General features: G+C 38.1%; 1 protein-coding gene across 4 annotated transcripts; it reads left to right on the forward strand.

Moving 5' to 3' along the window:
* Nucleotides 1-892: 892 nt before the first annotated feature.
* Nucleotides 893-27,518, forward strand: CCP110 (centriolar coiled-coil protein 110). Of its 4 annotated transcripts, none has more exons than XM_028091683.2 (16): nucleotides 893-1,068; nucleotides 2,922-3,067; nucleotides 5,237-5,392; nucleotides 9,832-9,960; nucleotides 12,475-14,125; nucleotides 16,213-16,343; nucleotides 17,025-17,202; nucleotides 17,748-17,887; nucleotides 18,124-18,240; nucleotides 18,594-18,695; nucleotides 19,099-19,215; nucleotides 20,705-20,778; nucleotides 21,327-21,389; nucleotides 22,708-22,767; nucleotides 23,264-23,349; nucleotides 25,598-27,518. In XM_028091683.2, the coding sequence occupies exons 3-16, from the start codon at nucleotides 5,252-5,254 to the stop codon at nucleotides 25,648-25,650; spliced, it is 3,042 nt and encodes a 1,013-aa protein (XP_027947484.1). In that variant the 5' UTR covers nucleotides 893-1,068; nucleotides 2,922-3,067; nucleotides 5,237-5,251; the 3' UTR covers nucleotides 25,651-27,518. The 4 variants fall into 4 exon arrangements, with proteins under 4 accessions (XP_027947484.1, XP_027947489.1, XP_027947488.1 ...); XM_028091688.2 differs by having other exon boundaries at nucleotides 12,475-13,690; XM_028091687.2 differs by lacking the exon at nucleotides 23,264-23,349.
* Nucleotides 27,519-27,940: the final 422 nt, after the last annotated feature.

Raw genomic sequence — 27,940 nt, forward strand, 5'->3', positions numbered from 1 at the left:
GGATTTTAATGATTCCCTCATTTTATGGATGAGGAAACTGAGGCCAGGAACAGTGAAGTGAATTGAACAATTAATGACAGTCAAGACTGACATCAAGCCATCCCAGTTTTAAGCCAGTTTTCCTCCTACTAAGGGCTAATAGTGAGGCTTTTGTACCAGGCACCGTGCAAGAAATTTATCTCAGTTGTTCTTCATAACTACACTTGTGATAGGCACTTTTTTTGGTGGGTGATAGGCACTTTAAAAACTCATTTCCCATGTGTAAAAATAGGCAGGGGAAGAACTTTCAGCAAGAAAGGCAAAAGGTTAAATCGAGTTAGGAAACGGGAAGGGGCAACTACATATTTTGGAAAACTAGTAACATGTTTAGATAGGAAACTTTGGTAAAGCATTCGGGGCTTTTTGTTCCATCTTGAACCTGTTGCCTTTCTTTCTTGGACGTGTTTTCCCACTGATTTGCAAAAGGGTAGGGATGTCTTGAGGCTTAGAGTTGATATCTAGGATTCATCAATATTTTATTTACGGAGAAAAAAATTTGGTGATCGTTGTATGTTTTCCAACGACCACAAAGAAAGAGGTTATCTTTTTACAGATAAGTAAAAAGTAGCAATTTCAAGGAACACTTCAGGGGCCTTCAGACCTGAAGAGCCTTCACATTGTAATAAATTATAATTTGAGAGGCCCTAGTTTGCAGTAAAGACTACGTTTCCCAGCGTGCATCGCGCTTCGCGCCAGTATTTCGCCAGGGCGCAAGTACCCGGCCAGAGCGCTTACCCGGGCGCGCAATGCACGTCGGGGATTGTAGTTTTTTGGAGGCCCAACCGTTCCAACGGCCCCGGAAGCAACCACCGGAAGTGCCGCCCGAAGAGGTGGAGTCCGGGCTGTGGCGGCGGCGGTGGCCGTTGCCAGGATCCCGTGTTGCCGCCAGAGACCCGTAATATGGCGGGGAGGAGAAGGAGAAGGAGGCGGCGGGCCCAGCTGCGCTCTGTCAGTATAAATTGAGCTGTTTGCTTCCTGACTAGGCCCGGGGCGAGGGGAAAAAAGCGTGACCGGGCCGTGGAAGATCAGGTGTGTGCATAAGGCGGGGGCTAGACAGATCCTGAGTGGGTCCCCGCTGCGAGGCCACCGGGGGAGGCGAAATTGGCTCCCTGAAAGCTGAGGGTGAGCTCTGTACGGAACCCGAACGCAGATGCTGGGCTCCCGGTCTTCGAGCCCAGAGAAAGGCGCCGGGTATGAGGAGACAGGTGCCCGGGGACCAGCGACACTCGGCGCGGAGGTGATGCTCGGATGCTGGCGCTGCCTGGTGGGCCCTCGGGATGGAGCCTTAGCAGAGGAGCTGGGGGAGGTGGGCGTGGGGCGCCGGGGTTAAGGCAGAGGGTCCCTGGCAAATAACCTCGGGACAGAGCCGGGGAATCACCTCCTGTTGATAAAACTGGACCGTTTTTCTTCTCCCAAGATGCTGGCGAGGGAGTTATCCTCAGGGTGTGCACTGGCCATTCTGAAAGCCGGTTACCACAACCAAAGCCTCTAGCTAGGAGTGCTGTTTATTCTGCCTTTGAGACTCAGGGGAATAAGCTTGAGGCTAATAAAGCAAATTGTCTTGATTGCCCCTGATGCTGCGAGGTGGTTCCCATTCTGCTTCTATCTGGTTGTAATCCCAGTTCCCTACCCCCAATTTAGGAAAGTGGAAGGCGCCTAGAGATTGATGAGGAGGGGTCTGGAAACAACGAAATGAGAAGGATGTCCCCCTTTCCGTGTTTTAAAATTACATTTGAATCCTACCAGGAACCAAGCACTGTCGCTGCCCTCCAAGAATTCATAATCTCGTGATAAAAATCATATTAATCACCATCCTCTTAATAATAAAGGCAGTCCCCATTTTTTGATGCTTTCTGCGTGTCCTGCATTATGCTAATTGCCATACATGTATTAGTTCATTGAGTTCTTGAGACAGATACTCTGATTATCCCTGCATTACGTATGAGGAAATTGAGGCATAGAGATGGTAAATAAATTGCCAAGAACACATAGCTAGTATGTGCCTGAATAAGGAACCTTCCCTTTATTGAGTATACAAAAAGATTATGTCCTTGGGAGCACTAAGGGGTAAACAACCAGCTAGGATTTGAAATCAAGGCAAGATCTGTTATGTATTACTTTTACCATTCCCTTTAGTGATATTTCTGGTAGAACACTGGTGAGGAGTAGGTAGCAGAAGGATGAATCTATGGGGTTGCAAAGAGGCTCATTTGGTGAAGGGTCATGGTATAAATGGAGAAGACAAGGCATGTCTGAACTTGATGCAGCTGACAAATTATTAATTCAAGTGGACCAGTAATCCAGTAATGCCTGATGGTAAAGTATGGGTCAGTAGATTTGTGGTTGGAGTGGCATTGTAGTCAAGGCTCCATTCAAAAAAAAACTCTCCTGACAGATAATTGTGGTGTGAGAAACGAAGTGCCCTCCTGCTTAGTCATATAGGATATGATGCTCTTTTTTTTTTTTTTTTTTTAGAGAAGGAGAGAGAGACAGACAGAGGAAGGGGGAAGGGCAGTGGGAAAGGGAGAGAGAGAACCCCAAGTTTGCAAAACAATCTCTGCACTGGGTGCAGAGCCTGGGGAGGCGCTGGATCTCACAACCACCCTGAGATCGTGACCTGAGCCAAAATCACGAGTCCAGTGCTTAACCAACTGAGCCACACAGGTGCCCGATTATGCTCGTTTTTTAAATGATTGCCTTTGCAGTTTAGGAGTACCAGTTTCTTCAGAGAATAGGGTCATCCATGAAACTACCATTTTCTAAATTCCATTCTTCCTTCCTAGCTTCTTTGCTCTATAGTCCACTCTTTTTTCCTCCTGGCTTTCCCTGGTTTATTGTTTGAGCTGATTACCCTAATTCATTTATTCAATACTTTTATCAAGTGCCTTCTGTGTGCTGATGCTGTTCTGTGTAATGGGGATTCAGTGGTGAGCAAAACTGCAAAGGTACCTGTGCTTATGGAGCTTACGTTTTGGTGGAGGAAGACAGACAAAACCCAAGGAAATAAACAAGATAATTTCAGATAGTGGTAAGTGCTGTGAAAATTGGGAAACAGCGGGGCAATGTGATGTGATAGTGACTGATAGAGGGCTAATGTAGATGGGATCATCAGGGATGGCCCGAGGACGGGGACATCCAAGTTGAGACTGAGGAATGGAAAAATTCAGTCATGCTCTAGGATCACTTGGTAATTTCCGTAATCAACCATATTAGCACTTGTATATGGGTATTTAATGCACTATTATATGCCATAGTTATGCTGTGATAATAATCTGTTACTGTACATCTGTAATATGCATGACATACAGGTCTTTTGAAGAGATGTGAATTTAACTTTCCAAAGCAATGAAGTATATCTATATGATGTTGTTGAAAAAAAATAAAACTTGCCATAAGAATATTTTATTTATTCCTTACATTTCCCAGACCTTTAAAATAGAATTTCATGCTTTGCTTGAGTATCCATAGAAAGTATATTTCTTTCATTGTATGAGTAATCTATTTACATTCCTGTAAGGCTGGGTGCAGGGGTTGTGTTGAAAAATATTTTTGAGTATTTTAGTAGAAATGGGATCATTTGAATTTCTTTTACATTTTAGCTTCTGCATATTTTGGTTGTTAAGACAGCATAACGGGGATTGAAATCCAGACTGAAAAATGAGGCTCCTATGATTGTCATGTAGGAAGGTGTTATGTTTTGTTTTTTTACTTTTGCTTGTTTTATGAATATAAATTTGCAAAACAATCTCATTTACACTTTAGAGATCCATTTCTTTGAAATTAAACTCACGCTTTGCCTAAATCAAATATAGAAATAGAATTGATGGGATGGTATGAAGAAGTGTTGTTGATAAGAAGACTACCAATTGGTCAAAATTAGCAATATATCTTACTTTTTTCGTAATCAAATCATAAGAAGCTTTTTCTTCATTTCTAATTGTGCTGTAATTTGTCCCTGACACTTTAATGTACTGAATTTTTTTTAAAGATTTTTTAAATTTTATTTATTTATTCATGAGAGAGAGAGAGAGAGGCAGAGAGAGAGGCAGAGGGAGAAGCAGGCTCCCGGGGAGCAGGAGCCCGACGCGGGACTCGATCCCAGGACCCCGGGACCATGACCTGAGCCGAAGGCAGACGCCCAACCATCTGAGCCGCCCAGGCGCCCCGTGTACTGAATTTTTAAGTGCCTTGAGGCTTAAGACAATATCCATCTCTGCATGTCCCACGTCATTAGTTGAATTTTTCCGCCCCCCTTCTTTGTTAATTAATTGTTTTAAAATGAACACTTAAGGGAACATTATTGTATTAGTTTTTCTGTTTTCACAGTTCATAACCTTACTGTTGATGAGTCTGATGATGTCTCTCTTTTTACTCTCCCTTGCTTGTTTAAAGGAAACAAAGCCAGACATAATGCTGTGGAGACAGGCAATCAAATATTTAACATGACCTAAATGAACGAACATGCTGGCTAATTCTTCCTGATTACCTTGAATTTTTATAGCCACCATCACAATTTTCCAGAAATTGTGAAATTACTGGGCTGATTGTTTTAAGTAGTTTGGTGGTGGTTCCAATTTTTCACAATGCAATAGAATTATGAGAGCCAGTAGATACTCTCTTTCCACCTCTGACTCATTTGGCCTGTGACCAGGGAGTTAAAGTACATTTTTGAGATGTGAAAATAATAGACTTTGAACTCCATGATAACAAAAGAATTTTTAAAAGTAAATATCCTCTTTTACGTAAATAGCCTTTTTATCTTTTTTTTTGGGCTACAAAAGCATTTCTACTTTTGTATGATTTAGTTTTTCTTGTGTAGGTAAGTCCTGCTAAGGAAAGTACAATATTCTATTGTATAATCTAAAGTTAGTAAAGTGGTAGAGAACTTTTTTTCCTTTAAGAATTTTTCACCGGTGAGTTCTTAGTACTTTTTTAAACCAGTCATATTTAAAGATTGGTTTATATACATATGTTTAGACATATTTACTGTATGAAGCAAGGCTTAACTGAGTAGGATCTTGAGGTGCTTACCTATACTTAAGAATTACCTGTTCATCAGTAAAAACAAAAAAAATTCTGGGAAGGCCAATTTTAGGAATTGTGAATTCTAGAAATATTTCAGCGCTCAATAAAATTTGCCAAATAATTAAGATCTGTTTTTTCACCATATTAAAAATGACATTTTTCTCTCTTATAGTGTAACTGTGGGAAGATGGAGGAGTATGAGAAGTTCTGTGAGAATAGTCTTGCCAGAATCCAAGAGGCATCACTATCCACAGGGAGCTTTCTACCTGTCCAGTCTGAAAGCATCTCACTTATTCGCTTCCATGGAGTGGCTGTGCTTTCTCCACTGGTAAACGTTCTTTGATTTTTTTTTTTTAAGATTTTATTTATTTATTTGGCAGAGAGAGAGACAGCGAGAGCAGGAACACAAGAAGGTGGAGTGGGAGAGGGAGAAGCAGGCTTCCCGCGGAGCAGGGAGCCCGATGTGGGGCTCGATCCCAGGACCCTGGGATCATGACCTGAGCCCAAGGCAGACGCTTAACACCTGAGCCACCCAGGCACCCCATTCTTTGATTTTTAAATAATCTTTTTTTCTATAGTGAATCACTAAGGTAGTTCATAGAAAAACAAAAGAAGCCTTATAAACATTGAAAAAAAATGCCTCTTATTCATAATTAATGAAATACAAATGAGTTAGCATTTTTTTTAATCTACTTGACTGGCAAAGATCCAGTAAGACCTAGTGTTCCTTAGGTTGTGAGGAAAAGGAGCTTATACTGCATTTTTGCTGAGAGGAGCACTTGACTTTATTTTTTGGAGATGATTTTGGTAATGTTTATCAGAATTTAAAAGTATATATAACTTTAACTTAGCAATTCCATTTTTGGGAATATCTTAGACTTGTACTCGTCTGTGTGCCAGAGGAAGTACATACAGGTTATGCAATAGCATTATTTGAAATAGCAAAAGATTAACAAACAACTTAAATGTCCATCAATGGTAAACTAATTTAACAGACTGTGGTCCATTTTATAGGATTTCATTCATGCCGTTAAAACGAGTACAATACACCTAAATGTGCAGGCATGGAAGGTTTTCCACAGTCTATTATAAATCACTGCACACATCATGCTCTCACTCAGGAGCAGGGTAGAATAGTGGTTAAAAGCCTGATTCTGGAGCCTTCTGGTTTTGGTTTAAATCATTACTTTTGGGGCACCTGGGTGGCTTCGTCGATTAAGGGTCTGCCTTTGGCTCAGGTCACGACCTTAGGGTCCTGGGATTGAGTCCTGCGTCGAGTTCCCTGCTCAGCGGGGAGCCTGCTTCTCCCTCTCCCTGCCCTTGCTCATGCTTTCTCTCACTATCTCTCTCTCTCAAATAAATAAAATCTTTAAAAAATAAATCATTACTCTGCTACTTACCTGCTGTGCGAACTTACAGGTCCATTTATTTATTAAATGAGGATAAAAATAGTATCTACTTCACAGGGTTTTTTTTTTTTAAGATTTTATTTATTTATTTGACAGAGAGAGACAGCGCGAGAGAAGGAACGTAGGGGGAGTGGGAGAGGGAGAAGCAGGCTTTCTGCTGAGCAGGGAGCCCGATGCAGGGCTTGATCCCAGGACCCCGGGATCATGACCTGAGCTGAAGGCAGACGCTTAATGGACTGAGCCACCCAGGCACCCCTGCTTCATGGGGTTGTTTTGAGGATTAAATGATCTAATACATGTAAAATGCTTAGAGCACTACTTGGATCATAGGAGGTACTCATATATATATATATATGTTAACTATTTGGATTTTTATATAAGAATATTTCTTTCTCTGAGGAAGGATAAAGGAGTACAGGATGAGAAGGAAGACACTCTTTTCATTATAAACTCTTTCATACTGATTTGATGTTTTTAAAATGTGAGTTTATTTCAAATCAGAAAATTAATATAATTGAAAGGAACAGTAAAAAAATGTATAACAGGAGTTTAAAGATCAATATTTTCTGCCAACTTTTTGTAATGAAATTTTCAAACATACAGAAAAGTAGGGTAGTACCTTGGCCACCCATATATGTACCATCTAGATTCAACAATTTTGAACATTTTTGTCATCTTTGCTTTATCGTGTTTATAATTTTATATATATATGTGTGTGTATACATACATACATACTGTTTTTGTTTTATTGCTGAGCCATTTGAAAATTGTGGATGCATAATACTTCTCCCTTCAATATTTTGATATGCATATTCTAAAAATAAGGATATCCTCCTACATAAAACCCATTATCACACTTTAAGAAAATTAGTAATAATTTTAATAGCATCTAATATTTGGTTCATATTTAGATTTCTGCTTTTGTGCTCAAAATGTGTATTATAACTATTTTTTTTCTAATCTGGATCCAGTCAGGTTCACAAATAGCATTAGCTTGTTATGTTTTTAAAATCTGTTTGATCTAGGGCGCCTGGGTGGCTCAGTTGGTTAAGCAACTGCCTTCGGCTCAGGTCATGATCCTGGAGTCCCGGGATCGAGTCCCGCATCGGGCTCCCTGCTCGGCAGGGAGTCTGCTTCTCCCTCTGACCCTCTTCCCTCTCGTGCTCTCTATCTCTCATTCTCTCTCTCTCAAATAAATAAATAAAATCTTAAAAAAAAAATAAATAAATAAAATCTGTTTGATCTAGAACAGCTCTTCTACCTCTCAAAAAATTTTTTTTAAAAGATTTTATTTTTAAGTAATCTCTACACCCATCATGGGGCTTGAACTTACAACCCTGAGACTGACTCAGCCAGCCAGGCGTCCCCCAATTTTTTTTTTTTTTTTTTTGGTAACGATCGTGAATTTTTCTTTTTCTTTTATTTTTTTTTAAAAGATTTTATTTATTTATTTGACAGAGAGACACACAGCGAGAGAGGGAACACAGGCAGGGGGAGTGGGAGAGGGAGACGCAGGCTTCCCGCGGGAGCAGGGAGCCCGATGCGGGGCTCGATCCCAGGACCCTGGGACTATGACCTGAGCTGAAGGCAGACGCCTTACGACTGAGCTACAGGCGCCCCGACAGTGAATTTTTAAGGAGACCAGACCAGTTATCTTATATAAAATGCCTTATTTTGGATTTGTCTAATTGTTTCTCTGTGGTGATATTTTACTTGTCCTCTAGTCCCTGTAGTTCATATAAACTGGAAATTAAGTCTAAAAGTTTCATTAGAAAAAAAGTACAAGTTTGATTAGAGTCAGATTAAACATATCTGACAGGAATTCTTTGGAGCTGATGTCCTGTGCTCCATATGAAGTTAAGTTAGAAGTTACGTAATTTGTTTGTTCCTCCATTTGTGATGTTTAGTTTGAACACTTTTACAAGTGGTGACTGCCACATAACTCTTCAAAGTATACATTTTCCCCCTTTTCGATTAGCAAGTAAATTGTGGAATGATTCTTTGGTACCATGCAAATAAAAATTTTAAAACAGGGCCACCTGGGTGGCTCCATCGGTTAAGCGTCTGCCCGTGGCTCAGGTCATGATCCCAGGGTCCTGGGATCGAGCCCCACATCAGGCTCCCGGAGCCTACTTCTCCCTCTCCCTCTGCCTGCCGCTCCCCTTGCTTGTGCTCTTGTTCTCTCTCTGACAAATAAATAAATAAAATCTTTAAAAACAATTTTTTAAAACATTTTTATCAGCTACTTGATAACATATTGCTTGTTAGTTTAATATGGACCAAAATATCTGAGCCTTGTTTAGGGTCTATGACTCCATCAGTTACTGATTTATAAGCAAAATCTGATGCTCATGGACCTTAATCCATGATTTTATGTTGTATGTGATAGATGAGTAGTGTAATTTTGGAATAATTTTTTATGATATGTTTTGCCTTTGCATTAGTCTAAAATAAATCTTGACTTCTTAATGAAGTGACTAAGCCTCTTAGAACTTAATAATTAAGATTTAAATTCACTAAAAAGGTGTAATGCTTAGAAACTTCAATTTTTTAGGTAAGTTATATTTTTAATAGAAAGTACAATGAACTGGGACCAAATGTGTTCTGATTTTGTAGGCAAATAAAACATTATCTCTTTCTTTTATCATTAAGCCTTTAGACAGTTTCTTGAAATAGCAACGAGGTAAAATGTACACTGATTAGAAGATTAGAAATTGAAGAATCTGACCTTGTGGAGTAAGATACTGCCAAATGAAAAGCTCAGCAGTGGCCAAAAGGGCTTATTTTACCTCTCATTTTATTTTATTTTTATTTTTTAAAGATTTTATTTATTTATTTGTCAGAAAGAGAGAGGCAGAGAGCCCAAGCAGGGAGAGTGGCAGGCAGAGAGGGAGAAGCAGGCTCCCCGCTGAGCAGGGAGCCCGATGTGGGACTCGATCCCAGGACCCTGGGATCATGACCTGAGCCGAAGGCAGATGCTTAATGGACTGAGCCACCCAGGCATCCCATTACCTCTCATTTTAGAGCATTTGATAATTGAACAGGTTTTTTTCTTTTTAAGTTTTTTATTTGGTTGAGAATAATTTACATGCAGTAGAATGCACAGCTCTTAAGTTCTAAAGTTCCATGAGTTTTGATATATGGCATACACTTGTATAACATACCCATATGGATATTATGGATACCGACAGAAAGATCTCCCGTGCCCCATCCCACTCATTACCCACACCCACTGTTCAGATTTCTTTCCCTGTAGTTTTACCTTTTGCATGTTTTAATCATTCTGATTCAAAGCTTCCTGACTTTAAGATGTTTTTATATTTATGATAAATAATTACATATTTCTGATGTTTTGCAGCTTAACATTGAGAAAAGAAAGGAAATGCAACAAGAAAAGCAGAAAGCGCTTGATGTACAAACAAGAAATCATGTTAATAGGAAGAAGGCTTTATTGACTCGTGTCCAGGAAATTCTTGAAAATGTTCAGGTGTGTAATGTACGCTTTTTTAAAATTATGATTAAGAAATCATGAGGTACGCATTAATGATAATTTCTCAGAAATATGTTTGCTCTTACTAGTTAGTTACCAATATATTTTACTGTTATGTTTGAGAATCTTCATGGTTTGTGATATTTCCATTTCAGTTACTCCAAAGAACATTCAGTTGCTTGTTAGTAATGTTCCCAGTACTTGAATCAGAGGGTACTTAGACAATGGAACCCTTCCCTGAATATAATTGTTTATTGTCTGTGTCTTATGACTCTAAAAACATGGAATTCTCAGTGACAGAATGAGAGAATTGACCATTGTAGTTTACCTCTGAACTAATCAGACTATTGAGTCAATGACCTTATTCTCATTCTCTGCTAAAGTAAATAACTGTCCCCAATTTTTTTTGTTAAAATTCTCTTAAGTACACAAATGCAATTTAGATTATGTAAGTAGAATTGTCTAGATGCATCTTAGACCTAAACTAACCATATGGTCTAGGAAAAAAAAACATATATAACATACATAACATATTGCTTATTAGTTTAGTATGGACCATATTATACTAGATGACACATGTACAATGAACCTTAGGCTGTTTCCCACTAACTGCTACCTTCATTTTTCTGTGGGTAGTAGCTTTAAAAAAAAAATATATATATATATAATATGTAGCACAGTAAGTGTAGGTTTTTTTGTTTACTAGATGTTTCCTATTACTGAAACAAAAATGGCATATCATTGTTGGTCCAGTGAGGGATTATATCAAATATACTACTCATGAGATTTTTGAGTCTTAAAACTTCCAACATTTAATAGAGCATGTACAGTGTTAAACTAGAGAGTAATGAATTAATTATGCAGATAGAGAAATTTTATATCGTACAAATAGATGTCTCCAGTCTCTTTTACCTGTAAAACCTATCATTCTATGATACATTGTTGTTGTTGTTGTTATTTAAATTCTCTAACCAAAGGCTCATTTTAGTAGTGTACAAAAAACATAGCTGTAGCTGCTGTATATTTAAGTATGAAATGCGAGATATTCTAAGGAGACAATTTATTTTACTTAAGGCTATGAACATGTTCATGGATTTAGTGAATATGTTCCCCTTTTGTTTTCTTTTGGTCTTGAGGTTGTGACTAAGTATACTTTGTTGTGGTGTTTATTGCATGGTACCTGGAAACCATTATATGTCTTGGGATTTGTAAGGTAAAACAGGAGTGCCATATGGTCTAGGAAAAAAAAACACATACATAACAACCTAAAAATCTTTTAATATTCAGGATTCTGTTGTCTGTATTGATATGATAATATGATAATTTCTGTCCGTTTAATATATGCTTGTATAATCTTTAAAAACCATCCTACATCACTTTTTATTCTTTTACAAAGTCAAATTATTTAGATAGAAAAATGTAATTTTATTTTTTCTGTTGGCTCTCTTGTGTGTTAGTTCTCATCTTAATTTATAAATTTTTTACTTATTTTGCTTGTTCTAAAACTCATTAACGGGTTGCTATTTAAAATGACTATCACTTAATCAAATTGAAATTTGCTTTGATGTTTTAGATTTTAGGTTGAAAGTTTTCTTCTTTTTTTTTTTTTTAAAGATATTATTTATTTATTTGACAGAGAGACAGTGAGAGAGGGAACACAAGCAGGGGAAGTGGGAGAGGGAGAAGCAGGCCTCCCGCTGAGCAGGAGCCCAATGCAGGGCTCGATGCAGGGCTTGATCCCAGGTCCTTGGGATCATGACCTGAGCTGAAGGCAGACACTTAATGACTGAGCCACCCAGGCGCCCCAGAAAGTTTATTTCTAAGTAACTTAAGCTACATGGCTGAACCATGATTTAATACAAATTTGCCTCATCATACAGAAGGATTTTAATTAAAATCTGGTGTAAGCTTATGAGAGGCAGGAGTCTTGTTGCTGAATTATTTTTGCTTAATATCCTAGGCAAGTTAGCCTTTGTTAAAGGAGTCATTCATGTAAGAAATTTAATTACTTGCTATTTATCTCATACATCGGTATCCTTAGCTTTCATAGGAGAACCAGTTGGTGACTTTAATAATATATATAATATAGAAGAGAGTTAAAATCCATCTATTCCAAAAAAAAAAAATCCATCTATTCCAAGATTAAATTGTGCCTGGATATGTGAATATATGTGTGTGTGTATACCCGTTCACATATGTACATACTTGTATCAGATAATTTCCCTTTTTTCTTACACTCTTTTAATAAATAGGCCAGGATGACCAATAGATGTTTTAATTTTTTTTAAATTATTTTATTTTATTTAAAAATTTTTTAATCAGTAGATATGTTTAATAGTAATTTGAGCTCCATGTGATACAGGATACAGTAGAAAAAGGTTATCTTAGTTTTTGTGTTTTCAAATATTAAAATATTTGAATTTTCTATTTCAATTTTATTTCAGAAAATAGTGAAATCAAAGGCTTTTCTTTGCAGTGAGGAAATACTAATTTTTAAATTTTCTTTTCCAGGTTAGAAAAGCACCTAATGCCAGTGATTTTGATCCATGGGAGACTGAAACAGTTTACTGTGATTCAGAAGTCAGAAACTTGAATGTCCCTGCTACATTTCCAAATATCTTGCCAAGCCCTACTGAATACTCTACTTTAGGAAAGTTTGAAAAGATAACTGGAATTTTGCCATTGAATCATGAGGACCAATTTAAATCTAATGGGATAGATGTAGCTAGGGACTCAGAATTTAATTCTCTCAAGTACTGTGATAGTTCAGATATCGTTACCCCTGTGGAAAATGAAGCTTCTGCAAAGACCCCCTCAGCAACCCCTCAGGAGAGTCTTCTGTCCGACGGTCTCTTCCCAACCAGTGAAGAACAGGACCCGACACTTTTGGAGGAAGTTACTCCGGATCCCTACATAATGAGTCTTCAGAACCTGATGAAAAAGTCAAAGGAATATATAGAAAGAGAACAATATAGGCACAGCCTGAGAAGTAGTGCGAAGTGGCGTGTTCATGAGAGTCATTCAGATAAAGAACATGAGGCTGTTAAAGTGACCGACTCTGGAAAGGAGAAGGCGCAGCTGACTAGCAGACACTGTGCTTCAGTGATTCCTGACAAACCAAGCCTTAATAAATCAAATGTTCTTCTCCAAGGTGCTTCCACTCAAGCAAGCAGCATGAATGCGTCTGTTTTAGGTAGCTTCTCTAAAGTGGACATACCTGTACGAACTGGCCGTCGCACTGTTTTAGACCCTGATTCTGATTTTAAAGTCATTCCCACTTTTGTTCCTGAGAGTAACGTTATCAAAAGTCTTACTGGTTCATATGCCAAATTACCTAGTCCAGAGCCAAGCCTGAGTCCTAAAATGCATCGAAGGCATTCCAGGCCATCATCAGCATGTCATATACTTATAAATAACCCAATAAATGCCTGTGAGTTAAGTCCTAAAGGAAAAGGGCAGGCGGTAGACTTAGTTGTTCAAGATACTGATGAAAAAACAAAGGTACCTGAAACTGTGCCAAAGTTACCAGTTGATTTGACAGGAGTTTGTCCAAGCAAGATTTATGTCAGCAAAAATACATCTGAAGCCATACAGGAAGCGGTTTTAGGTAAATCAAATCAGGTATGCCAGTCTTCAGGAAATCAGTTAGAAAACAAGGCCATTCATGGACTTGCTGTCGTGGAAGGTCAGTTAACATCTGATGGGAGAGGACCACCCAAAATGGATGGTATGTATACTGCAATGCCAAGATCGCATGAGCCATATGCCACCAGTCAGTGTGTAGTGAGTCAAAACTTGGGAACTGTGAGCGCACTCAAGTCAGCCAATGTGTTAGAGAAAAATGCCTGCAATTTACAAATGGAACTGAATAAGTCTTATGATGTAAAAAACCCATCTCCTTTACTGATGCAAAACCAGAATACCAGACAGCAGATGGACACCCCTACAGTGTCCTGTGGAAATGAACCATTTTTGGATAACAGTTTTGAGAAAGTTAAACGGAGACTTGATTTAGATATTGATAGTTTGCAGAAAGAAAACTGCCCTTATGTCTTAGCAACTGGAATAGCTGAACAGGAAAGGCAGCATTTGCCAGAAAAAAGATACCCCAAGGGATCTGTCTACATCAACAAGAATAAAATGTTAGACAGTAGTTCCAAAGGTAAGGAAACTGAAGTGTTTGATGCCTGCCAAGCAGATGGCAGCTTTATTGAATACTTTTTAATTGACATTTTGAAAAACAATAAGAATTGTCTTCATCTGTTCATCAGGGTTTTTCATTTCATTTCTCTTATCGGATAACCTACAATTAGCTATAGTTTATTGCCATTTGATAGGCTTTCTTAAAGCCTTCTCTTATTTAAAATATGAATCTCACAATTCACTTTGTATCACAGAGAATATTGTTAATGACTGGAAGAAAGAGTTCTTGCAGGGAAAAAAAAGTTCTTGCAGGAAACATCGCTCATAGTTTTAATCTAGTGTATTAATATGTTATCTTCCTTTTGGATGGACAGTGGTTTCTAGTATCTTCATCGGTCTGTTGTTCCATTTGTAATGAGATATTCATGTAGTTGGTCCTTCAGTGAACCCTTTAACATGAAATTATTAGAGAAATAAGGCTCTGTGAGTAGTGTTTTAAGAATGACATCTTTATTGAAAAAAATTTCAAATTTCTTTCATATCTAGTGTTCTGTTAATAGCAACTTATTAAAACATGTCTTTCTTCTAACTCCTTTGTTGTTGGGGTTCATAATTCTTCATTACTAATATGGAAGAAATAAGTCAGTGAAGTTCTTGGACATAAACATTTCAGCTCTAATGTGATCTATATCTTCCTGAAAAAAAACTTCACATTCTGTAAAATTGCACGCTAAAAATGACAGGGTTGATAGGAAAAATAGGGTTGGGACAGACCGTTGAAAATCTGTGTAACTTAAGAACTGTAATAAAAACATCAGTGGCTCTCCGGGGAGCCGGTATGGATAATCTGGACAGACAGGGCAGCGTTGCTGGAGGCCGTCTGTGAATACCAGAGGTCCACAGAGCTAACCAGGGGGCAGCCCTGGCAGAGCTTTAATAGGAGCGAGGCCAGTCACGGAGGCAGCCAGCTTGCTCTCAGAGGAGCTCCTGGACAGTGCTCATTTATGAAATTCTTAAGATAGAGCTGAATGGACTCTCGCTGTTGGTTGAGTGGTTGAGCTGAGGAGCTTTGTCCTTTTTTGCTGAAAGTTGTAAGTCTACTCCTACTTTTCCAGCTCCCCTTTGCCTATGAAAAATTGCACATGAACAAATGCAAATTGTTGTAGCTGAATAAAATGTATTTAGCAACAAACGGGAATACCATAGCAGATAGGTAATATAATATGCTTATCTTCAGTGAAAATCATTGACTGTATATTTGGAAAGAATGATTCTTTGAATTCAGCCAAATTGTGATGGGTTCATGAATAGGTACTACATCTGTGTAATACTTGGTATTTCAACATCTCAGAGTGTCTTACTACTTTCTGTTCAGTCAGTTGCATAGTCATAATAATTGAATAAATTTTTTAGTTAGTAATTTAAATATCTGAAATTTTAATATCCAATGTTTTTTGGAACCTGAACCTGAGAAGCTTTACACTATCAAAGGAACATTTATTTAAAAAATCAAAACTAAACCAAACTAGACGCTACAATACCAGAGATCCTGGAGAAGGACCAGAGTCAGAATAGAGGTGAGATACAGACGAGAATCACATCTTGAAGTTAATTTGAGTAAGGAGAATCTTTTTTTTTTTTAAGATTTTATTTATTTGACAGAGAAAGAGAACACAAGCAGGGGCTGCGGCATGCAAAAGGAGAGGGAGGAGCAGGCTCCCCCTGCAGAGCAGGGAGCCTGATGTGGGGCTCGATCCTAGGACCCTGGGATCCTGACCCGAGCCGAAGGCAGTCACCAACTGAGCCACCCAGGTGCCCCGAGTAAGGAGAATCTTAACTGAATAGATAGTGTTGGCTCCATCGGTTCAGATCATGGGTGGGATCTGTTGAGTGAGTGGGGATGGTGGTGACAAGCAGGCCTTCATTTGGTAGCTTGAAACGAAGGGCATGGTGGAAGAGAACGTGGCTCAGAGTGGGGACCTGGCTGTACCTTGATTGTGTTATGTAGGATCCAGGAATGTTCTTTGGTCAGAAGCATCATTTAAATTGACTGTGTATCAGATATTAGTAAATTTTCTAAATTTGAGGGGATGTGTTTCTTTTCAGAAGGCGAGGAGATATTAAAAAGCAAGATGTTAGCCTTTGAAGAAATGCGGAAGAGGCTAGAAGAACAGCATGCCCAGCAGTTATCACTACTCATAGCTGAGCAGGAAAGGGAACAGGAAAGATTGCAGAAGGTGAGGAATTAAAATGTAGGGATATGGGGCTGGTAAGTGGAATTTCGCTGGGGATACTATGAATTTTGTTCACATATAGGATACTTGTTATTTCTTCCCCTGTATATCTTAATCTTAGGGGGTGATTGATTTTGATACATGGATATTGCCAAAATGTGAGGTTTAATATTTAGCTCCTTATCTAAAAATAAATGCAAAATTTATCAAAAGGATACTTTATTGAATCCTTGACTCAAAGCATGTAATATTTTTCAAAGCTTTTTTTTTTTTTTTAAAGATTTTATTTTTGACAGAGAGAGAGAGTGTACAAGCAGGGGAAGAAGCAGGCAGAGAGAGAGGGAGAAGCAGGCTTCTCGCCGAGCAGGGAGCCTGATGTGGGGCTCGATCTCAGGACCCTGGGATCACTACCTGAGCCAAAGGCAGACGGTCAACCGTCTAAGCCACCCAGGCACCCCATATTTTTCAAAGATTTTTATATATTGATGCTGAACTATGCATTCTGCAAGAGTGTATTGTAACAGCAAGGATACTTGTTTTACGATTTCTTTGGAGGTAGGAAAACTTGAAATTAACCATTTGCTGATAATTACCCATTACTTTTAGCTAAGCCTAAAATGATGGTATTTTGGGATATAATTTAACAGAAGATGTAGCACATTATAAAATACACTTAATCTGCAGGAAATAGAAGAACAGGAGAAAATGTTAAAAGAGAAGAAGGTGATTGCAGTTGAAGCATCTGAATCAGGCATTAACAACGCAGTGGACTTAGAATGGAGAAAAATAAGTGAGTCTGGTTTGCTGGAAACAATGCTGTCTCAGGTGGACTCGCTCCATCCTTCAAACTCAAGTAGTTCTGGTAAATATTTTTAAAATTCTCTTCTGTTTGAAAAAAATCGTCCTATAGTAAGATATTTTACTTGACACACTTTAAAACTGTAGCTCCATCCTTCAAGTAATCCCATTTGCCAGCTGCCCAGTAACTAGCGAAAACTGAAATGATAGCAGATCAAAGCCTGGTGAACAGGTGTTCATGAGAAAAGCCACCTCAGCAAGGAAAACACCAGGAAATTTGACTCAGAGCCCAGTCTTTGTTTATTCTTGCAGTAGGTGATACGCTTCAACTGAAAACAGTTTGCTGTCTCCCCAGTGATCTTGAATTACATCTAATTCTTCAGACCGAGCAAGAGCTTATCTGCACATCTTCAATTATCCTGAGACGCTGTTGGTGTTGAAAAGATCCATCTGGTGCAGAAGCTTAAAGTCCATAAATATTTTAAGTCTGCATGTGGACTAGTTTCAGAGGCAGTTGTTATTCTTAGCGAGTCACAAGTGTTTATTTGGCTGTTCTGCATATTCTGATTATGTGCCGTCAAGTATAATACTGTACATATATTTCTCTAGGTTTCACAAACTCTGCCCTGCAGCATAGCTTTGCTTCTGCAAATGAAGCACCCTTCTACCTCTGGGGATCATCAACTAGTGGCTTGACCAAACTCTCAGTAACAAGGCCTTTTGGAAGGGCCAAACCTAAATGGTCTCAGGTGGGCAAACTTAGTGATATTTGCGTGTCTATCTAACTATATTTTTTAAAGAGGTACATTATCTTAGGTTGTACAAATGAGGACAGATGTTTGTGCCCTACATCAAATAGCTTAGCTCTTCTCTGTGTAGGAGATGAACCTACACAAAGCATACGTGTGTAGAATTTAGTTCATTGTAATAGATTAAGGAGTATAAGGCTCATCTTAAATCATTGTGTCTGTCTTATTTCTTCTAGGTTTTCAGTCTGGAAGTACAAACAAAATTTAACAAGATAACTGCAGTGGCAAAAGGATTTCTTACTCGTAGGCTTATGCAGACAGATAAGCTGCAACAACTTCGCCAAACTGTAAAAGTAAGGAGCTGCTCCGTTGTTCCTATTTCACTTCTGGCTCAGTTTCTCAGTCCAGCGACCGCTAGTCACTAGCTACAGATGACACAGTAGTTCAGAACTTAGGCAGATCAAACATTTCTTTGTTGCTGTAATGTAGGCAATTATATGATTAATCTCATTCAGATGATTTTTTTTAAGTATGTAAATAGTTTGTGGATGTCTCTCTTCAAAGTGAGTGCCATTTGACTTTGGATAAGTAATAGTTTTATGTTCTTAGTAATATTGAATTGGCTGAGAAAAACATCAAAAGGAAGTTCCAGTGATCATGAATTTTTCTAGGAAACTGGTTTTTGAAGGAGTATTTCTTCTTCCAGGACACTATGGAATTCATAAGGAGTTTTCAGTCAGAAGCACCATTGAAGAGAGGAGTTGTTTCAGTGCAAGATGCTTCTCTTCAGGAAAGAGTGTTAGCTCAGGTAAATGCATGTATCCTGAAGGCTTTTAGGAGATGGAAATTTATATCTCTCCCTTCATTTAGCCACTGAAAATAGGTTTTATTTTTTTATTTTTATTTTTTTTTAAAGATTTTATTTATTTGAGAGAGAATGAGAGAGAGAGAGCACGAGAGGGAAGAGGGTCAGAGGGAGAAGCAGACTCCCTGCTGAGCAGGGAGCCCGATGTGGGACTCGATCCCGGGACTCCAGGATCATGACCTGAGCCGAAGGCAGTTGCTTAAGCAACTGAGCCACCCAGGCGCCCTGAAAATAGGTTTTAATTAAAACTAACCTTTTTCACTTAAAAGTGCAAGTACACTTAATATTACTGAACACTAACCTCATCGTTTTAAATGGGTACAATATTTTCTCCTTTTGAACCTAGTTGCGAGCTGCCCTGTATGGTATTCATGACATATTCTTTGTAATGGACGCAGCAGAAAGAATGTCTATTCTACATCATGACCGAGAAGTTCGCAAAGAGAAAATGCTCAGGCAAATGGTACGTTATATGTTTTTTATAAAGAATGAATGGAAAAGAAAAAAATATTTCTTCTACACTCACGAAACTTGTGGTACTTCTGATACCAGATGTGTGAGTTTTTTCCCCCATGCCGACCACTTCTCCCACACCAGTGGGTGTCCTACAATTCACTTCAGTTCTGATAGTATCCACTTGGAATTAAGAGTCAGATACTACAAGGTAAGGAGGCAGTTAAGACTCCCCATCCAAAGTCTCAGGTTGTCATTTGTATTTCTGACTCTACCAGCTATAAAACAGGATTCCCACAACCCTGCCTTTGGGTTTGATAATTTTCTAGAATGGTTCACAGTTGTTAGGGGATTTACTGGTTTATTATGTAATGAAGGACATAATTAAGGATGTAGATGAACCACCAGATGAAGAGACACATAGAGACTGGAAGGGTCCCAAGGGCAGGAGCTTCTGTCCCCCATGGAGTTGGAATGTGCCATCTTCCCGGCACATGGATGTGTTCACTAACCTGGAAGCTCTCTAAACCCCATATTTTAGTATTTTTATGGAGGATATATCATGTAGGCATGATCAATGATTAACTCAGTCTCTAGACCCTCTCTTGTCTCTGGGCAAAGGGGTAAGCTTCTACTCCTGCTTGGTCATTCTGATGAATAGCCTGTACCTGGGAGCCCCCAAAAGTTGTCTCATTAGAACAAAAGATGCTCCTATCACCCAGAAAATTCCAAGGGATTTATGAGCTCTGTGTCAGGAACTGAGGTCAAAGACCAAATATTAGAACAAAAGATGCTGCTGCCATCACCGTCTCAGCTTACAAGGGTTTTAGGAGCTCTGTTAGGAACTGGGGTCAACGATCAAATATTAGCAGGAACCAGGGACAGAGACCAGTTTATTTATTTATTCTTATTTCACAATGAGGTTCTTCTGGGTTTGGGGTAATTGATACCAAATCTCATTCTCTATTTTGACTTCAGCACCCTCCCTACAATTCTTAAGCAGACAGTTCCCAGGATTACCAGCAACACTTAACTCTGAAGACAGATTTAAAAGAATTGGGTATTGTTTTATGATTGGATTTTGGAGTTGAAGTTTTGAACGTTGTTTGGATGATTTATGGAAAACTATCATTGAAAAAACAAAAACAAACAAACAGAAAAACTATCATGGCTCCTGATTGAATTTCCTCGAAACTACCATGTGGATTTTGCCTTTTTTTTGGAAACCAGAGTTATTTGAAATATGTCAGAGTGTTGGAGGTGTGTGGTTTGAATCGGTGATTTTAATGTGGTTGACAAAAGAAAAGGAAGCTAAATTTATATTATTTCATTGGGAAAAGTAATTGTAATTATTTAAGAACTTGGACTGCTTTAGTTCTAAAGACAGACTAAGTTCCAAATACTAGCAAGAGAAGCTTTTCGATGTAGTTTGAAATCATCCTATATTATTTTAGTGGTATTACTGGTACCACTAAAGCTTTTTGGTTTGTATTTTCAAGGACAAAATGAAAAGTCCACGAGTGGCCCTGTCGGCTGCAACACAGAAATCTCTCGATAGGAAGAAGTACATGAAGTAAGTTTTCTCTGTTTCATGTCACATTAATTCATTTATTAGCAAAGCAATTAATTTTAGTCATCTGTTGGTCTATTTGTGTATCCAAATTAGAAAAAAGTTCACTTTTCTACAGCTGAGTTGGTAGAAATCCCTTTTTTTAATATAAAGTTTTATTATTCAGGTGGTAACATCTGATTTCATCCTTAGGTAAATGTATCAACTACTAAGTGACACTAAGTGTTCAACTTGTGTCATCGATAGCCACTCAGCCTTAAAAATAGTTAATTTTTATATTCGGTGTTAATTTTACATCTTTTGAGTATATTCTTTTTCTAATGTGTGTGTGAAAGACTTCATGGGAGGGAAACCTAATGCCAAGAACATCCTAGTAGCTATCTTAGTAAGCTGCTGCTTTCTGGAAAGTACTCTCTAGTACGCTGAGCACAGCTGAGTAGTACAGCGACGTGTAAATGATTTGTTTCTGTCGTCCCGCATCACAGCCATAAGCGTTTTCTCTCCCTTTCTAAATACACTGTTTGTTTGTCCTTATTTTTATGTTGTGTTAGAGCTGCTGAAATGGGAATGCCAAATAAGAAATTTCTGGTTAAACAAAATCCTTCTGAAACAAGGTGAGAAAAATCACTTCGTCTCTGTGAGAAGCTATTTATTTATTTTATTTTATTTTATTTTATTTATTTTTACCTTTTTTTAAAGATTTTACTTATTTATTTGAGAGAGAGGATGAGAGAGAGAGCATGAGAAGGGGAAGGGTCAGAGGGAGAAGCAGACTCCCCGCTGAGCAGGGAGCCCGATGCGGACTCGATCCCGGGATTCCAGGATCATGACCTGAAGCCGAAGGCAGTCGCTTAACCAACTGAGCCACCCAGGCACCCGAGAAGCTATTTATTTTTAAAAAAATTTATAAATCCCAAGCTTACTTTCTGTTGATTTAGTTCTACCTTGAGATCAGTAGAACACTCCCTGCTGACTAGAGGATTGAAGAGGGGCCGAGATCCATATTAACGCTGGGTCATGTACCTGGTTACATGGTCAGACCAGATGTTTCTGGAGCTTTGTTTAGGATATGTCATCTCAGGTAGAGATTTCAGCCCCCTATGTCCCGAGTTCAGCTCATTGAAGTCCAGGACTTACTTAGGATACTTACTTAAAAACCTTAGGGGCACCTGGGGGGCTCAGTCAGTTCAGCATCTGCCTTCGACTAAGGTCATGATCCCAGGGTTCTGGGATTGAGCCCCACATCGGGCTCCCTGCTCAGTGGGAAGCTTGCTTCTGTCCTCCCCCCTCTCCACTGTACACTCTCTCTATCTCAAATAAATAAATAAATAAATAAAATCTTTAAAAAAAATAAATAAAAACCTTAGAAAGCTAGCTTAATATTTCTGACCTGTTTTCTACTTTTACAAGAGTGATGTTACTTGGATCTTGGATGTTTGAAAGGAAAAGTTGGTTTTTGTAAAGTATATAAATAAATAAAAAAAACACAAGAATTAAACAGTTATGTTGGTCATCCTGATAAAAACCTAAGATTTGGGCTCTCGGTGAGCAAAATATAAGTACCATATTAATATGCTTCAATCAGTTTGATTTGCTATGTGGTATTATATTGGCCTATCTGCATAGATGACTTCCATCACTCTTTTTTTTTTTAATATTTATTTGACAGAGAGAGACACAGCGAGAGAGGGAACACAAGCAGGGGGAGTGGGAGAGGGAGAAGCAGGCTTCCCGCGGAGCAGGGAGCCCGATGTGGGGCTCGATCCCAGGACCCTGGGATCATGACCTGAGCCGCAGGCAGACGCTCAACGACTGAGCCACCCAGGCGCCCCCATCTCATTGTTAATCATCTTTCATCTGTTATAAGAAAATGGGAGGGGGAACTCAATTTATGTCATTCTCTTTTGAATTAATTTTTTACTTTGTTGACAGAGTCCTTCAGCCAAACCAAGGACAGAATGCACCTGTTCACAGGCTACTTAGTAGACAAGGGTAAGAATGTCCCTGCTGGGTATTTAAAAACATCCAAATCAAGATTAGCTTTGAGCAGGAAACATAATTTAGTGCTGTTTACATAAAGGATAACTATTTTACAAATGTGACTTGTTCATAGCATTACGAAGATCTTTTAATGCTTTGTGATCAAAGATAACCCTTTGGTGTACTGTTGTGTATTATATCTTAATTATCATCTTATGTTGGCATGTTTTTACTTTTCATTTCATACCATTTTGCTCATTAAGTATTGTAAGCATCCATACAGTAAGTTCAGCATCACCAAAGTGATTCTCCAACAAAGTGTAAGCCTTGGTTCTAGTCCCCTGCTGAAGCAGAGTGTAGTTTCTTTGCTGTGCGCATGCGTGAGACTTAAGTCCTTTTCAAGCTTATTTGTACTTTGAACCATTGATGCACTGTGGTTGCTTTCTTTGAATGTTGAACATTTAGACCTTAATGCAAGTGACTTATTAATTTTTTTATATTCAATTAGAACCCCTAAGACATCAGTGAAGGGGGTTGTGCAAAATAGACAGAAGTCTTCACAGAGCAGAGTGCCTAACAGAGCGCCTGTTTCAGGTGTGTAGCAAATGAGTTCCTGAAGCCCGTTCAATAGAAGGACGTGCACGAGCTGCCCCGTGATGCAGGCCACACTATCTTGTCTTTCCTTGCCACCATAATTTGGGCATATTCACAGCCATTCCTGCGGGTGATCATTTGTGTTAGTATTTTGTGGCAGTCAGGAGATCATAGTAAACCTGTGGGTCCGATCTTGATTTCTGTAATGAAACACTATACATTTTTTTAATCCGAAAAATGTGTAGAATTATACATGCTTAATTCAGAAAACCTTTTTATACATGAGTAAAGTATAATAATCTGATGCCTAAATCAGTGTGTGTTTGTTCGGCTTTGGGGAAGTGTATCACCCGGGAATATTTGTATCTGCACATAAAGCAATGAAAAGTTTCTCCCTCTGGCCACAAGATCACATGTGAATATGCCAGGTGGGAGGGGGTAAGTTTTGTTTTTGGTATTTTATGGATTTTAAATTGTTTATGGTGGCAAGAAGACAAATTCAGTATTAAGCAAATGCAAAGCTATTAAGCTAATGTTTTAATATTTTGTAGGTACCTTTGTTAAGACACTTTGATAAGCTCACCAAAAATGATGTGATCCATTAAAAATACTTTCAAAATGCTTTGCTTTAACTACACTGCTTTCTAAACATTTAAAAGAAACAAACTAATCGCTAGGCAATGAAGATTAAGTGTCTAATCAATTCTGATCTTCCCATTAATATGCAATCAGGCATATTTTAGAGTTTTTATTACTAAGTGATTTCCTCCAAATTAGTAGGAAATGAACAACATAAGAAATTTTCTCGTGTCATTGCTATTTGTTCACTAAGTTTGAAGAGGGGAATGAGATATACTGATCATAACTTTGAAATGATTGCTGACTTTTTGCATGTATATAGTGAATTTAATTCATGGTGTTGCATATGTAGAGTATAATATAAAAGGTCATCTTTTGAAAATTGCTGTGAGTGACAGTGGAGTTGTTTTAAAGGGGATTACGTAGTTGAAGATCCTGCTTATTCTAGAGGTGGTCAGAATCAGCTGGTTTGAAAGGTTACTGGAAAGAACTCAGACCAAACACCAGATCTGTTGCTTGTGAAGTTATGTGGAATTTTAAAACCTTTTCAATTTTTTTACCATATTAGAGTTATATATTATGATAAATCCTGGCCAGTTGGTGATTCATTGAGGAATTAGTATTGTTTTGTGTGATATTCTCCACTTGCCACGGTGACGACTATCCCATGTTCTTGTCTCATGCATTTCATCTCCACTGTTTGTCCCTCGTGAATGTAAGAAAAAGAGCAAGTAATACTCAACAGTATGAAGGATGAATAGGTCATTGCAGTTAGTAATGTACTGAAGTTCAGTATCTAGAACTACTGTGGTTTAATTGCATTGCAACGTAAATACAAACGAACTTAATGTATATAATTATTATATATCTAAACAAGTACAAAATTTCCTATTTTTTCTAAAGATTTACTCGTACATGAATGCCTTATTTAGACAACTGAAAAAGACTAAAAATTTTATCATTTTACATAAATTAAAAATTTGGGATATGACTGATTAAAATTCTTACTATGAATCTCAACATAGAGATCCATAGTGGCAGTTGAAAAGATTATTCTTTCCTGCTTAGATTTTTAATGGCCTGGATTATGTTTCAGACAAACTTATGCTTTATTCTGATCTGCATGGAGAATGAACCCTTTGTTAAGGAATTTATAGAAAGCTCATTTTTGTTGTGATGATAGATTTTCATACTCTTAGACCAAAGTAGGATGCTAAGGGGTTACAGTTTGCTGCAAAGCACTTAAAGTTATTTATAGTTCTTACAAACTAAGTTGCAATCTCTGATCTCATGTTTTAAAACATTTGCTCATTTGATGTCTTGTGCTTGACTCAGGAGTTTATAGTGACATTCAAAAGCCACTAATTAAAGCAAAGTAGAAGCAGTCATGCAAAATGGTTGTTAAGTAAAACAACAAATCAGGTGTAACTGGGTTCTCAGAGTCTGCTTCTGGCTGCTGCTTAGGCACGTGACTTACTCTCCCATGTCTCGGTTTTATTATCCTTAAAATAGTAGTTAACAGTTTCTGCCTCGGGATTATTTTATGTAAGGATTAAGTATGATCATGTATATCACTTAGCTCGGTGCCTGGTATATAGTGAACACTCATTAATTGGAATTATAGAAAAATCGACATTGAGAAATAATATTAGTTTTCCTCTGTTTTTAGGAGTATATGCAGGAAAAACCCAAAGAAAGCGGCCAAATGTTGCGACAATTTAAGAAGACAACATTCGTTAGGATAAACAAGGGGCGGGATGGGGGGCTTCATGCTTACTGTTTTCCCTGCCCAGGACTCTTTAGTTAACCCTGGACTGTTTACACAGGCAAAGTGACATCAAAGGGCTGAGCAGTATCTGCAGACTTGATCAGTCTGGCTAATTCCTTCCCTACACCCTCATTATCCTCTTAACATTAGGTCTGGGTGAAGACACAGTAGTAGTTAGTAATCGACCATCTCTTTGCTTAACCTGTACAAACTAAGTTTGTTTTCTGTACCCAGACGTCTGCTGAGGACGTTTTTTTGGTAAATTTCAAGGACATTTGGGTTTATTTCTATAAAATGTTGAAAAGGTGTGATAAATTACAAGTAATTTTGGAAATACAAATTTCATTCATCTCTGCATACTGATTGCTAAATTTGATAAATTAGATTCTGTTCTATTCGAGGGGAAATTACTGCAGAAGAATGTCTTTCTCTGGTTTTGTAAAATTTAAACACTGATTAATCTCTCAGTCTTCATATTCTTGGACTTATGGGATAACCTCATAGGAGAAAACACTTGCCTGCTAATTGTGGTCCATCCAGAATTTACCACAGAAGTAGCTGGGGGCCACCATTATGGTCAACAGTATACATTCCTCTTAACCGCTAGTTGTCTTGTGCAGAAATGTTAGGTTTAATGTAGGTTACCCCAGTGCTCTTGGACACCCTTCTCCTAAGTCATAAAATCTCTCTGTGGAGGGTAACAAATTAGGGAGGTAGCACAATCTTCTTGAATATAGTGGCGCCTAGGAGTGAATCAGTGCATCCATTTCTGTAAAATAGACTCACACTGCATGCACTTGTTTTCTTGGTGGTCTGTGTATGTTGTTCCTTCATAGTCTGTTTTTTCTAGCCTGCCTGATTTAGAAGACACTAAAGGGCTATACGGTAACAATAAGTTCAGACTTTCCAATGGGATAGTAATATTGTCGAGTTGAAATTCTGCATTACTTAAGAGGCACTGATGTTTAAGGTTTTCATCACTAATGTATTCATTTAAAACATAAACCAAACAATGTTACCGAGGGAACATGATTTTATGAAAGAGAATGTCACTGTTAATTTATCATGCCATTTCCAAAAAGGGCTTTGTGCTTCTCATATAAAATTGGGACTGTGTACATTTACTCTTTCTAACCTGAATTTTAAATGATACTGGTATTTTGAAAATGCAGACTATATATATTCTTAATATCCTTTTAAGAAGGTGGAGATAAAGATTTGTTTTCTCCAACTTTCTGTCCTATTTAAAATTTAGCTGTTACATCCAGCCCTAAGTCAGACAATAATAGTCTACTCTGGGTGTAAACTTGATTTTCTTTATTGAGATATGTATCATTTATCATTCATTGAATGGGTGAGCCAGGAAATCAGAAGACGGTAAAAAATGTCTGAGTTACCAATTTTTTATTTGTAGGCAAAGTATATCAAAATATCTTAATATGATAAATTGTGCTTTATCATTCTGAAAACTCAGGATACAGCTTACTCATATCATTGGGGGTCTTTCCAGAAAGACAGATGCTACAAGTTTTGTGCGCACTAATGCAAATTAGCTAAAACCAATAGTATGTTTTGGAGAAAGTTAAAAATAGCTTTAGATGAAGGTTGAGTAACGGGAGTGTTTGTTTTTTTTAAATAAAAGCGTGTGTTTTATAGATATTTTAATGTTCACAGCTTTTTCTCATAAAAGTGCCATTGTTTTGTGCTTTTAATGGATTTATTTATATACATTATTTTTGTTATTTTTACTTTGGAATGTCCATTAACGTAAATTGTATTTATTTTTATACTTTAATTTTCACTAGTTTTGCTTCTAGGCAAAAGGCAAAATAAACTTTTCATCTTAAAAGAAATGTAGTTTGATCGTTATTTATCAAGGAAAGGACCATTAAGGGATAAACACTGAAAAATCTCTGGCCAAAACATTAATACTATATTGATCTTTTTTATAATCAAAAGTCCCATGAAAGGTATGTCCCACTATTTAATGTGTAACCTATACCAGGGCTTCGTCCAGCATTTGATTTTGCACGAATCGGACTTTCCAGGAAGGGAAAGTTCACTGGAGCTGGAACTCCCTTAGCTCAGTCGGAGCTAGCAGCCTGCTCCGGGCCAAGGGGAGGGAATGCTGAGGTTGACGCTCACATCAAAGCTGCTGCTGCTAATTAGCGCCGCTTCAAGATCCAGGTCTTGTTATTGCCTCACGTTCGCCTCTTTCTGAGGAGAGCCTGCACTGTATAATCT

Source organism: Eumetopias jubatus, unplaced genomic scaffold, assembly GCF_037043125.1.
Source record: "Eumetopias jubatus isolate StellerSeaLion01/CBP00866 unplaced genomic scaffold, mEumJub1_p1.0 scaffold_12, whole genome shotgun sequence".
Classification (NCBI taxonomy): domain Eukaryota; kingdom Metazoa; phylum Chordata; class Mammalia; order Carnivora; family Otariidae; genus Eumetopias; species Eumetopias jubatus.